The 13,042-nt window shown below is 33.7% G+C and overlaps 1 protein-coding gene across 1 annotated transcript; it reads right to left on the reverse strand.

Moving 5' to 3' along the window:
* Window positions 1-11,537: 11,537 nt before the first annotated feature.
* On the reverse strand, window positions 11,538-12,461 carry LOC143572837 (uncharacterized). The gene has a single exon (XM_077057886.1). The coding sequence runs from the start codon at window positions 12,459-12,461 to the stop codon at window positions 11,538-11,540; it is 924 nt and encodes a 307-aa protein (XP_076914001.1).
* Between the last annotated feature and the right edge of the window lie 581 nt (window positions 12,462-13,042).

Raw genomic sequence — 13,042 nt, forward strand, 5'->3', positions numbered from 1 at the left:
ATAATAGTCTTAACAATTTCACATTAAAAAGTGATTGCTTTAAATTTATACTTAATCTTATTACTAATTTAAAATATAAACTACATTTAACACTTTAATTTTTGAAAACCATTCATGATTTTCAAAATCTTTAACAATCTGACAATAATTATAACTTCTATTATATTCCAGAAAAAATTATAATAATAATATGGTCAAAAACTTAGAAACTAATTTTTATATATCTTACTATCCTACGTGTGTTTATTAACATTTGTTTATTTCCCATAAATCACAAATATTTAAATGTTACAAATTTTGAATAGCCATCCAACAACGGTAATTTTCATTGTTGGCCATGCAACATGCTCATGTGTATCAAATCTAGATAAATACATTCCAGGAAAATACATGTGAATATGACCAAAATATCTTATGGTCGTTGTTATCCAAAACTTATATTGGTTTCATATTGTTTGAGATATTTTGTTGCTTTGAAAAAGTGAAACGACTTTTTATATTTAAGATAATGTTTTTTATGTTTTAAAGTATTATTCAGTTGTTGTGGATTAGTATTGTTTTAAAACCTTAGTATCTAGTATTTTGATTATATATTTTTTTGAATGTTAAACACAAAAATTAGTTTATATTGCTTTATAAGATAATATATTTAGGGGGTGTTTGAGATTTCTTATTTTCATCAATTTACAACTTATAAACTTTTTAAAAAGTTAATAAGGTGTAAAAAGTGTTTGACAAACCATAAGGCCATATGAATTTTAACTTATAGAGAACGCAAAATAAATGGATTTTGAAAATGTAGGAATATGTAACTTATTAACTTAATGAGTTTGATTTACCTATTACACCCATCTAACCCTCAAATCCCATTACACTCATTTTAAAAAAAAATGTCTTTTTTAGTCATTTTGGTTTTTTCCAACAAATATGCTAATCCAAAACATTTTTTAAGAACTTCTTTTAAAAAAATCATAAGTTAATAAGTTCTTTTTTACAAAAAGTTTTTTTCCACTTAAGTAAGCAATCCCAAGCACACCCTTATTTAAACTTTATGTATTGTTTATTTAACTATTTGTATGAGTTGTATCAACCTTTTTTTTAACACTATTATTCTTAAAAATATAAAACCTTATATCAAATTAATATTAGTATTAAAGGATTTATGTTTTTAGTAATAATCATGTGTTATTAGTAAGAAAAGTTTATTAAATAAGTTTTAAACATTATATACAAGGAAATCTTTTAGGGATTTATGTCACATTTTTCTAGATTAATATTAGGGGTGTGTGCGTGGTGCAGTTTTTGGCTAAAAACATTGGAGTTACATATCTATTACATTCTAATAAATTACTTAATATAAAATATAAAAAAACAAAAATTTAGGAATTCGGTTCAGTTCGTTTTTTTGATTTTTTTATATGCAAAACCAAAACTGAACCACTAGTTCGGTTTTTACAAAAAACATAAAATCAAACCATCAGTTTTTTTTTTCGGTTCAGTTTTTCGGTTTGGATTATTCGATTTTTTCGGTTTCTTGCACACCCCTAATTAATACTAGAGATGGAGTCAATCTTCAAATACTCAATGAAAAGGTAACTACAAATGTTGTATATGATGAAATTTAGAGATTAATGAAAATTTACCATTTATTTTTGTTTTCTTTTTATATTTATGAAATTTTATTTTATTCAACGTCGTAATACATATTCATATTTTATGTAACTTATAAGTATTTCACATAAGGGGCGGAGTTCAATGGGGACCGGGGATGGCCCCGGCCACTGCTGTTTTCTCCATTGGTAGGGTAAATTCCACGATTTTTCTTGGAAATTTTTATAGGTATTAAACGCGGTCACCCCCGTTGTAGTTTTCCAAAATGCTGCCGGTCACCGCTGATATTATTTTTATAAATATAATACCCCATCATTTGGCTCTTTTTTTTCTAAAATTTCGTAGTATTTATAAACAAAAGTTACAAAATAGTAGTCGAATAGTAAAGATATGTTTTTATAAATGTTTAAGGTCTTTGCAATTCTTCTTCTAGGTATTCACCCATAGAGATGAAATCGGTACATACCGGTACCGATACCAAAATATTCGTTCGATACCGGTATTGAATGTAAAATTTGAGATATACCGGTGCCGAAACTCAAAACTTTGGTAACTATTCGGTACAAACGATACCAAATCTGTACCGATTTCAGTACCAGTTGCAATACTTGTCACACCCCCTTCTAAGGCCTAGGAGCATGACCCATAAGTTGGTATCGTGATTGTAAATATATCAGAGTTGCGTTTAGTTTGCGGAAGACTTATAAACTTTAAGGATCGAAAATGTAATATTTACATATATCAAAAGTCGAGATTAAAACACCCGTTTAAGTTAACAAAATATTTATGTGTTTATAATTTACAAACCACCATATTAAGTTTACAAAATAATCCGAGCCATCGGATATTAGTAGCACTTCGACACTCCAAGTGCTAAACTTGTTCACCTGCAAAATGTAAGAAAATACGTCAGCAACGAATGTTGGTGAACACGCTGACGCAAAAATACTTCTTTTACTTAATTACCCCTCGAGACTACGCCTGCCTCGGCCCAACGTGGCTTAGGAATAACCAAGTCAAATAACACATCATAAACTATAGCCTCTACACTAGGTCACCTCACAAACACCGCAGCGTTCGACTTAGTTAAGTACCCGTAAATATACATAATGGTCGTACTCCCTGTAGGAGAGCGTCCTACGACCAAGGGTGGTGCGATCAAGCCCATACATCGCATAGTACCATCTATGCAAGGATCCAGACATATGTATACCACAGCCTGAGGGCTAGGTTCATACCCATAGTTGTCACACCCTCAAAATCCACTAACGGAGTTTTACCGTCAGTGGGTGTGAACTAACAGGATCGGAATCATTAGTTATAATAAAACACCATGAATAAAGTTTTCAAACCACGAAAAAATTTAAATTTAAATAAGTGCGGAAACGTAAATTCGTAAACCACGTGTTGCGTCACGCAGGACGACTTAAAACCCAATAAATAACAGTTTAAAAACAAGTTTGCAAAAACGATGAAGTTCAATGAAATGCATGTTCCTATACCGCGCGCCCGCCTCGGCTACCTGAGAATAACATACTAAAAGTGTCAACACAGGGTTGGTGAGTTCACAAGTTTATATAAATAAAGCATTTGCGATCGCGTTTACGTTTTGCGTTTGCGTTTTGCGTTACCAGATAATGTTATGTCAATTATATATCTATAGGTAGCTAGCCTATAAAACAAGTATTACTAAATGTTCGACACTGAAGCTGACTGTTTATCAATTGCCTTGCCACCATGTCTACCACGACCATGGAAAATGTGTTAGCCAAGATTACACCCACTCGACCTCCAGTCGAGTTTAGCGTTGGGTGGGGTTTGTCAAACCCAGTGGTACTACTCAACAGTGACTCGCTATTATACAAATACTAAACGGTTCGATGTTATGAAGGACTTTAGTTGGTTCGTTTGCCATTTAGCCTTACAAGTGATATATAACTAATAACAAAATCTAAAGCGTTTTGGAGTATGTATTCTCCCCCAAGTAAAAGCGTTTAAAAGAGTAAAAGGGGAACGTGAAACTCACTGTTTGCAAAGAATTCAAAAACAAGTCAACCGAGAGATGTGCGTCACAGAAAATTCTCACTAGCGTTCTAAAACAAGAATGAGATTTTCTAAGTGTTGGAACTATTATTGAATCTCTAGACTCGGCACATAATACCTATGCATGAGATACGTTTCGTGTTTCGTTTGTGAATTTTGTGTGACTCGACAAACACATTGGTGACACATTTCATGTGTAAACAACTACATAAGTATCAAGTACTAACATTTTACATTACTAGCAATCATTCCCCACAAGGGCAATTTAGTCAAAAACATAGCAATATCTAACAACAAGCACGTTTCATGTATTTTCACATAGTTTAGCAGCTAGTTTTATCAAGACAGATTTCTACTTGAAAGATTACTCTATCCAACAGATCATAATATATCAATTAATTCACCAAAAATTTTCACAAAAGAACACATGAGTTAGGTCTCCAGAACTATTTTTATTGTATTTTTATTCCACATAGATTTCTCACAATAACCAAAACATTACAGTAAACTCACAGCAGTCAAAATCATGCGCAACAGAATGATATTTGTTATTCCTGTTAAATGGTAAATTAAATTAATGCAAGACCAATTGGGTTAGGTTCTTAACTCAACATGTTAACTTCCAGAAGTGGAACCAACCCATTTGGTCTTGTAGTTTATGAGATATGATAATTACAAAACAGCCTAACAGCAGACCTCACAATTCAGACTTGCACCTCAGTTTTGTAAAATAATAAAAGTTAACTTTTACACGTCCAAAAATTACAAACTTGGACTTTATAGAAACTAGACTCAACCTACTACACTGTAGTATTAATAATTTCGACCAATTACCATATTAACATTCAGTTACAGTCATCTAAACATAAACTTAACAATCTGTCCAGTACCAGTTTTCATCAAAACTCAACATAACAACAATCTATGAACCATAATCCATGCATATAACACTCTAGTCACAATATTTACCAACCATGCATATCAATATCACATTACACCCATAGTTTGGGTTTTTCTTGAAAGTTTAAATCAAAGAACAAGTGATTATCAAACAACAATAACACAACTAGTTGTCAATTTCATTAGCCGTCATCATCAAGCATATAATCAAACCCTAACTCATCTAAATCATCAATTCGTGAATTAGGGTTTTGATTAACCCATTAAATATCAAAATTAAACATATGGAATGCATAGAGTAGTTGTTAATACCTTCCTAGCACCTTAATTCTTCAACCAAAAACTTGAAAATCCTTGTGTGTATGTGTGTGTAATGTGACGGCAGCCAAGAAGAGAGGGAGGGGGGGCCGATCGGGTTTGGGAGGGAGAGAGGAGGTTAGGGTTTTTGTTATTAATTAATAATAATTATATTACACAATGGCCCCTCAACTTTTAGTTATTACTTTTCTAGCACAAAATAGCTTTTTGCATCTTGAGTTAATGTTCTACTCAATATTATCAAATAAGACATAAGCCTAACATATAATTATCAATTACTTATTGTTTTGATGTTTGTCGTTTGTTCACCAATGGTTTGAGCCAACTCGTTTGTGTTTCGGTGCAATCCCGAAAGACTACATGTGTAGTGATTGTCAAGCGTCATTTAAAACCCTAGTTTAAATGTAATGAGATGTGCGTTATAGTTCTAGTAATCTTAAGTTTGAATTGACGGAGTTTGGATTAACGGAGTTAACCTGAAATTGACGAGTGTCACAATAGTTATAACGGTTTTAGGAACACAAAGTTCCTTGTAAACAATTTCACATAACAAGTTTGACTCAATTGAAAACAAGTTTAAAAGTTTTGGGGGCGTATTCACCTTATCTCTTTAGGATCGGCTTCACTCACCGTTCAAGGGTCTTTCCCTTTCTTTATCTCGAACCTATAGTTACGAGTATAAATATTTGTTAGTCGGATACACGATCCGGCTTAAGACCTTTAGTATTATATCTCAATCCTCGATTGAACCTTTAGTTCAATTCTTATTTACTGAAAAACCTCTTGTTTAAAAGTAAATTATAAACCTTTAGTTTATATGAAAACCCGACGTTTCTTCTTCTCTAAGAAACGTAATCTTTTCTCTTATTATTTAAGAATATTCTTTATTCATTAAATAATATTTCATAACAAAGATCATATAATCATATATACTTACACACATATATATGTTACCACAATACTCAACAATCATATTTTCATTCGTTTCTTTGTTATGTTTTCTTTTCTTTTATCGAGGTATCGAGTATAACCTCGACTTAAGGCTTAAGCCTTGAATATAATATTAAATTATATTGAATTCATCATTACGCCTAACCTTAGTGGCGTATAGAAATTCTAGAGAAATGAGCAGCACTCCGACGCCGCTTTACTTTTCTCGATTGTCAAACGAGTACACCAAACTTCAATACTCGTTGATACACTTATCGAGACTTATCGCCATTTCAACAACACCTTCTTGGTATGTGGGTGGAGGGTGGCACAACTTCTTTAAGGAAACAATGATACACAAACGAGATTCGAGGCACACTTATCGAGGAAATCGTGGCACGTTTTACGAGGATTTTTAGAGAGAGAGTGATATTTATAGAGAGAGGTGAGAGAGCTGGTTTGGGATGCCTGGAATGAGATCCCATGGCCGCTATTTATAGACTTCAAATTGGGTCCCATCGCGCTACGCGATAGGTCCCTGGGCAAGCCTATCGCGTACCGCGATATAGACCGGATGACGCAGAGGTATAGGCCTGCCACGTGTCGACACATGGCAGACGCTGCTCCACGTGGCAACATGTGGCGACACGTGGCGGCAGTGTTGCCATGTGGTGACACGTGGCAGCACCTAGTGCCACCGTGTGCCACGTGGCACACGTGTCACAATGTGTCAGGTACCCCATCGCGCTACACGATGGGGCTCTCCTCTGACTCATTGCGTAGCGCGATGGGTCAGGAAATCATAATTTTCATTTTTAACCCTCCAGTTTGGATTTTGGCAATTTTAGTCTCTATACTTTGGAAAGTTGATACTTTGAACTCGAAATTTTCACGTTGTTACAATACTAAATTTGCTTATCCCTACTCACCATTCCTCTCGCATTATCATGAATATTTTAATTCTTTGTTGGTTAAAAATTATTTAGTTTTTTTATTGTAAGAACAATCGTTTGAATAAATGAAGAAAAATAGATATATAGTTCGGTCACCCCTGACCCGAATCACCGGCACGAACCGAATAATTGACCCGAAAAATTTTTGAGTCCGTGACTTCGGTCACCCCCGTGACTAAGCCCAAGCTTCGCCACTATTTCACATTGTATTGTTCTTTTGTTTATATAATTTATCCAACCCGTGTATACATGGGTATTTAACCTGGTATTATATATGGAGAAAATTTCCAAAATAGCCCATTTATAGAATGTGGTTCCAAGTTTGTGCCTCCAAATTTAAGTTTCCAACTTTGTCTCTTTGGTATCTCGTCGTCGACGAAATGTTAGCGAACACCGACGATGTGTTAACATAACATAGGGTTGACAATGCATTATGTTGCTAACATAGGGTAACAACGATGCGTTAATGTTTAAAGCAGGGGTTCCACGATGCGTTAGCTGATAACGCATCGCTGCTACCCTATGTTAGCAACATAAACGTATCTCGTCGCCGGCGACATGTTAGCGAACACCGACGATGTGTTAACATAACATAGGGTTGACGATGCGTTATGTTGCTAACGTAGGGTAGCAGGGATGCGTCAACTAACGCATCGCTACTACCCTACGTTAGCAACATAACGCATCGCCGCTACCCTACGTTAGCAACATAACGCATCGTCAACACAAATTCCGGCCACGTCTCGTTATCCTATTTGTTTTAGTAACGAATCGTCGGTGTTTGCTATCATGTCGTCGGCGACGAGATACCAAAGGGACAAAGTTGGAAACTTGAATTAGTGAGGATAATCTTAGAAACGCGTTCTCTAAATGGGCTATTATGGGAATTTTCTCTTATATATGTCACACGTATAACATTTATAAATGGAATTGAAATCATAAATTTTCCTCAGCATTTTAAATCATTTAACAATAATAATTCAATTATTTAGCAACTGTGTAGCTAATCATCCAAAACTGCTGATTTATCAACTTCTTGCGATAGATTATCATATATTCTAGAACTTGGGACATATCAACAACATGACATTATTTGTCGCTAGTATGAAGTAATTAGTGAGATTGTCTTCCTTGGATTAAAGTATTGATTTTTCTATATCTAATCTCATAGTTAATATTTGTCGGGTTTCAATCAAATAAATTGACACAAAAGTAGGACTTTTTGGACAAAACTTTTGTGTTGGTTGGAGTTTCATGCTCAGGAAGGAACTAGTTACGGATGATACATCATTGTCTCAAAATATTGCAAGTTTCACCCACTCTTCTTGGGTCAACTACTATTTTCTTTTTCAAGCATTTCAAATATCTTTCATTTAATTCTCAAATGGTGATGTAGTTTTCCATATCCCATTCATGTTCGACAAGAAAATAAAGAAGATGTGGACATGCTTGTGACCCATTTACATCCTTGAAAGCGGCTTCGTATCAATCAATCGCTTAAACCGATAAGAGGTACTAAGGTGAGGGTGAGAATCACGCAACATACTATGTTAAATAGTGGTATACAACGTCGTCTTCGTTTTCGAACAATTTGACTCTAAATTGTTGTCGGGAGATTAGTTTAAACAAATTAATGTACATAAGAAGTTTGTGTTATATTTACCGGTTGAAAAGTTATTATTTTTCTAGTTATAGTTTACTAATTAATTGTGATAATTATCAATATTTTAAACTTATCTGATTAATTATAAATTGTTTCATCAAAGTTTTTTTTAAATCGAAATTGTATGGAACTATAATAGAACCAAGAACCAAGAACCAACCTAAAAATATGGGTTATGTTCGTTTTAGGTCTTTCTTTTGTAGGTTTCGGTTATACTCGATCGAACCTCATATCTACTCACCCGTAATCAAATATAACATCAATACACCAAAATATAAAGTTCAACAAGGAAAGATATATTTTTGTATAAAAAAGGTTAAAATCCAGAAATTTTATTTCCCATTATACTAGGAAAATATTTTAAAAACGGTTTGACCTTCTCTAACTGTTTTTAAATCTTTAATTTCTAGAAGTTTGCTGTTTTAACACGTTTTGTAGAAGTATTTTATTTCCTTGCTAATTAAAGCAATTGACTCTTAGATGGGGTTGTATATTTAACTATAACAGTTGTACATGTGATTGGGATAAACAAAGTATCAATGCCTTTCTTTCCTTTCTAGTTCTTCTATATGGAGAATAGAATCTTCTTTTCACTAAGAAAAAGAAAAGAGCACTTTTGGTGTCTTGCCCCTCCTCCAAAATATGACAAGAATAAAGTTAGTCTTCAATGGAATCAAAGTATGAGGTGTAATGTGTTTGCAATGGAGCCATGAAGGTGTAATTGTGTTTGCATTATAATTGTGTAATGAAAATTTACAAGTGATGGGTCGTATACTACAATTCATATTTACAAAATACTATCTCTAATGTAACTAAATTAAATTGTGATCTATATTCCTCCGAAAGCTAAGGGCAAGGAGTCACCTGTTGCTTGGACCGCGAAAATATTAACCTTTGAGACGACAACGACTTTGTGAAGATATCTTCAATTTGATTATCCTTTGATATAAACAGAACATAAACTTTTCATTGAGTTACCTTTTCATGAACAAAGTGAAAATCAATTTTTGCTAAGTAGGTTGTGCACATATTGTCACATCAGAGAGTCACAGTGGATATTGTGTCTATCCCAAGTTCTCACAAAAGTTCACCATTAGTCACAATTAAACAACATTAAACTTAATCAAGACTACACACATCCAAGATTAAGATTATTAAGTTCATGTCTACCAAGGGTTAAATAAAGATTTTTACACCAATATAAAGATGAATAAAGTACAATATCAATCCATTAAAGACTAATTAACAACTTAGTTAAAATAGATTGTTAGTTTTATAAACTTAGGATACGTTTTTAAAAATATATATTTAAACACAATTCTTTAAATCAAATATTTGAATTTAAATATTTAAAAGGCTTATTCTACTCTTTGTAAGTCTTCTATCTACTCCATGCAGTGAGGAATATTATTATAAGTTGTTAAAAGAGTTTAACAAGACAATAGTTTGTTAAAATCGGATTAAAAGATAAGAACACTGTTCAACCCTCCCCCCCCCCCCAACACACACCCACACCCACACCCACCCACCCTTTCTAGTTTTCTACACCTTTTAAGGCCAATTTATGGAGAACTTGTGATATGCGATGAAACCAAGCCCTAAGAGCCTGTTTGAGCCCATATAAAGACTTTAAGTAAGCATACTTGTTTTGGCCATTTGGGACTAACAAAGCTTATGTTTCGGTATGGTCACCATATAAGAAGGCTTTTTTAACATCTAGCTGACATGGGGTCATTGTTGTGCTTTAGTAAGGAATAGATCCACCAAAATTTTGGTGGCTAAATTTTTCATGAAAGTGAATTCCCGATTGTTTGGCAAAAGCCTTTTGCGACAAGGTGGCTTCGTATAGGGTGATGGCACTGTTTTGATCCTTCTTTAACTTGTATACCAACTTACAATCAATAACGTAAATTAGTGTTAAGGACACAGGGAACTAAAGATCAAGTACCATTTTTGGCAAATATAGAAATTTTATCGGACATGGCTTGACGCCACTATGGTCGTTATATTGCCAATGGTAAAAGATGTGGGTTCAACAAGGTAGTTGAAAGACAGACGTGTATGATTATCGATAGGACTGTAAGGAGTCCAAGGTTTTGGATTGGGACACAAGTTGGAAGGAAGAGAACGAGGTGGAGGTATAGGTGGTGTCGAAGGAGATTGTTGATGATGATGTGTTGAAAAAGAAGGCTGTTGAGAACTGGAAATCACAAAATGTTGCTATAATCGTTACAAGATTACTAAAGTACAAAAGTATCTTTTAAGAATCTACTATGAAGTGCATTCGCAAGTGTTAACCAGCATATTTATTTTGTTTTTATACACAAAGAATATATTATTTAAAACTTATCATGGAATCTTGATAATGATTGTTTAAAACTTATGATCATTTCATCTAAATATACTTAAAAGTACATTGAGCATCTTCTTATGTTAATGCAAATTTATTTAAATTCAAGGTTTAGTTGACCATCAAACTTAAACTATGGTAGGTATCTTATCATTAAAAGGAGATAAAATGTAAAAGTTAAAAAAGAAAAAAAACCATCAGCCACCAACACTTGTGTTAAAACTATCACTCAACCTGCACATATATTATAACTTATTTCATAATTGTTATATATGGTTTAAATTGGAATATTTGACGGGGCTATTTTGTAGTCTCTTAATAATTTTATTAAGATGATGTCTCTGAATCATTCAGTACCAAAATGTGTCTGGTTTATTAAAAGAAAACCTCTTAATCAATTATAAAATCCATCAAATCAATAGGAAAATACTAAACTAGTCAGGTCATGACTTAATGGCTTGCAGAGATAGTGGGTTCCAAATAACCCCAACATATAATTAATTAACCCCTTAAAAGTCCATTGTCCCACACTTTGCACACAAAAAGTTAAAAAGTAAAAACAAGTAAAACTTCAACTACGAACATCAATGTTACATCATATATAGTCATGCTTTTTATAAGGTCATAGAATTTTCATTGGTTACATAGACAATAACATGCATCCTCATGAAAAATTAAGGTTAGTATACAGAAACACAAATTAATAGTGAGATAACAAACTTTTGATATAATTTTTCTTTATTAACAGAAATTAAATTAAAATAAAATATTAGCTAGGGTTCTTACACGCACGAATCAACAAAGAGGCACCAACTTTTTGTTCTTCTTTCTCATCCAAATTCTTTTCTTGGAGCCACAATCTACTATCCAACCCATTTCTTGGTCTAAACAAGAAGATCCCAGCCCTTGATCTTAATTTTGTATTCGAATCCGAATCTGTATTCGACTGGAAGAACCAATCATAAACATCCCACATCAAATCCACAACCATTCCGTCTAAAAACACGGTCTGATTACCGCGAAAATTCCATCTTAATCTCTTCACATCAATCACATTCTTCTTGTCTATACAAACACACATACTCAAAGGGGTCTTGTTTGTTTTGTCATCAGCCACACATGTGATCAATATATCATGCCACATCCCCGTGTCGAAAAACTTCACCCGGCTCGAACACTCAAAGTTTCCCAAAAATCTCTCATTGCGCGATACCAACGAGCATTTGGCAAGAGGGTAATCAAGAACACGCTTCTTTACCTCCAAATCATCAACATGATCACCAATTGAAATCAACTCAGAGTTGACCAAAACCGCCACAAAGTACCCTTTGACCGGCTCCGGTCCAACTTCATATATGGCTTTAGAAAGATCCCAAATGAGTTCAACCTTGAAATCAAAAGGCTCAAGCCTTTTGGACCCTTTGATCTTTCTCAAAGAAAAGGATTTGGAAGAATTGGAATGGTGGTCATTGATGTTGATTGTGAATGCATAGTCAATGTTGTGAGTTGACCATGTGAGGGTGATGAACAATAGGGTTTGTGTAGAGACTTCCACTTTGTAAAGAACTGAAACTTCATCTTGGATTGAAGGGATTAAGGCTGGAGGCACATAAATATTATTTGAATTCCCAGAACAATATGAATCTGAAACCTTGATTGCATGTTCATTGTAACAAGTTGCTAAATTTCTCATCTTTAACCTCATATATACCCAAGGTATCTATCTATCTATCTTATCTTCTTGGATGAGAGAGAACAAAACACAAAGATATATGTATATATATAATAAAGAGGATAACTGAATCACCTTGCTATGAACAGAACATATGTATGTATATATATACATATACATATATATGTGTGCATATATAGGGTGGGATCATGGGAGGAAGGTTAAGAAAGTGTTATGTTTGTCATCTTTAGAAAGTAGGAAACTAAAAAGACAATGAATTAATGTCTTGTTGATACATATACTTCTGTGTGTGTGCATATATATGTATATATATATTTGTATGCATATATTTTGAGAGGGGTTAATGGCCAGCACATCTGCATTAAATGAGGATTCCGTTTTGGTATTATACGCTCCACTCTTTTAATTGCAAGATTACTATTTCCATAACCAAAATGGCTAAGTTCAGAGTAAGACGGAATAGACAGTTCTCTGGAAATAGCAAAGACCCTGAAAAAGACAAATGTTAACAAAGAGGAGAATTGCTTATTACAGGTCTTTGTAATTATGAGCACATTTAATAAAAACAAATAAGGCTATAA

This window comes from Bidens hawaiensis, unplaced genomic scaffold, assembly GCF_021521415.1.
Source record: "Bidens hawaiensis isolate Kalapana, Puna unplaced genomic scaffold, B.hawaiensis_p1.1 tig00026042_1, whole genome shotgun sequence".
NCBI lineage: Eukaryota > Viridiplantae > Streptophyta > Magnoliopsida > Asterales > Asteraceae > Bidens > Bidens hawaiensis.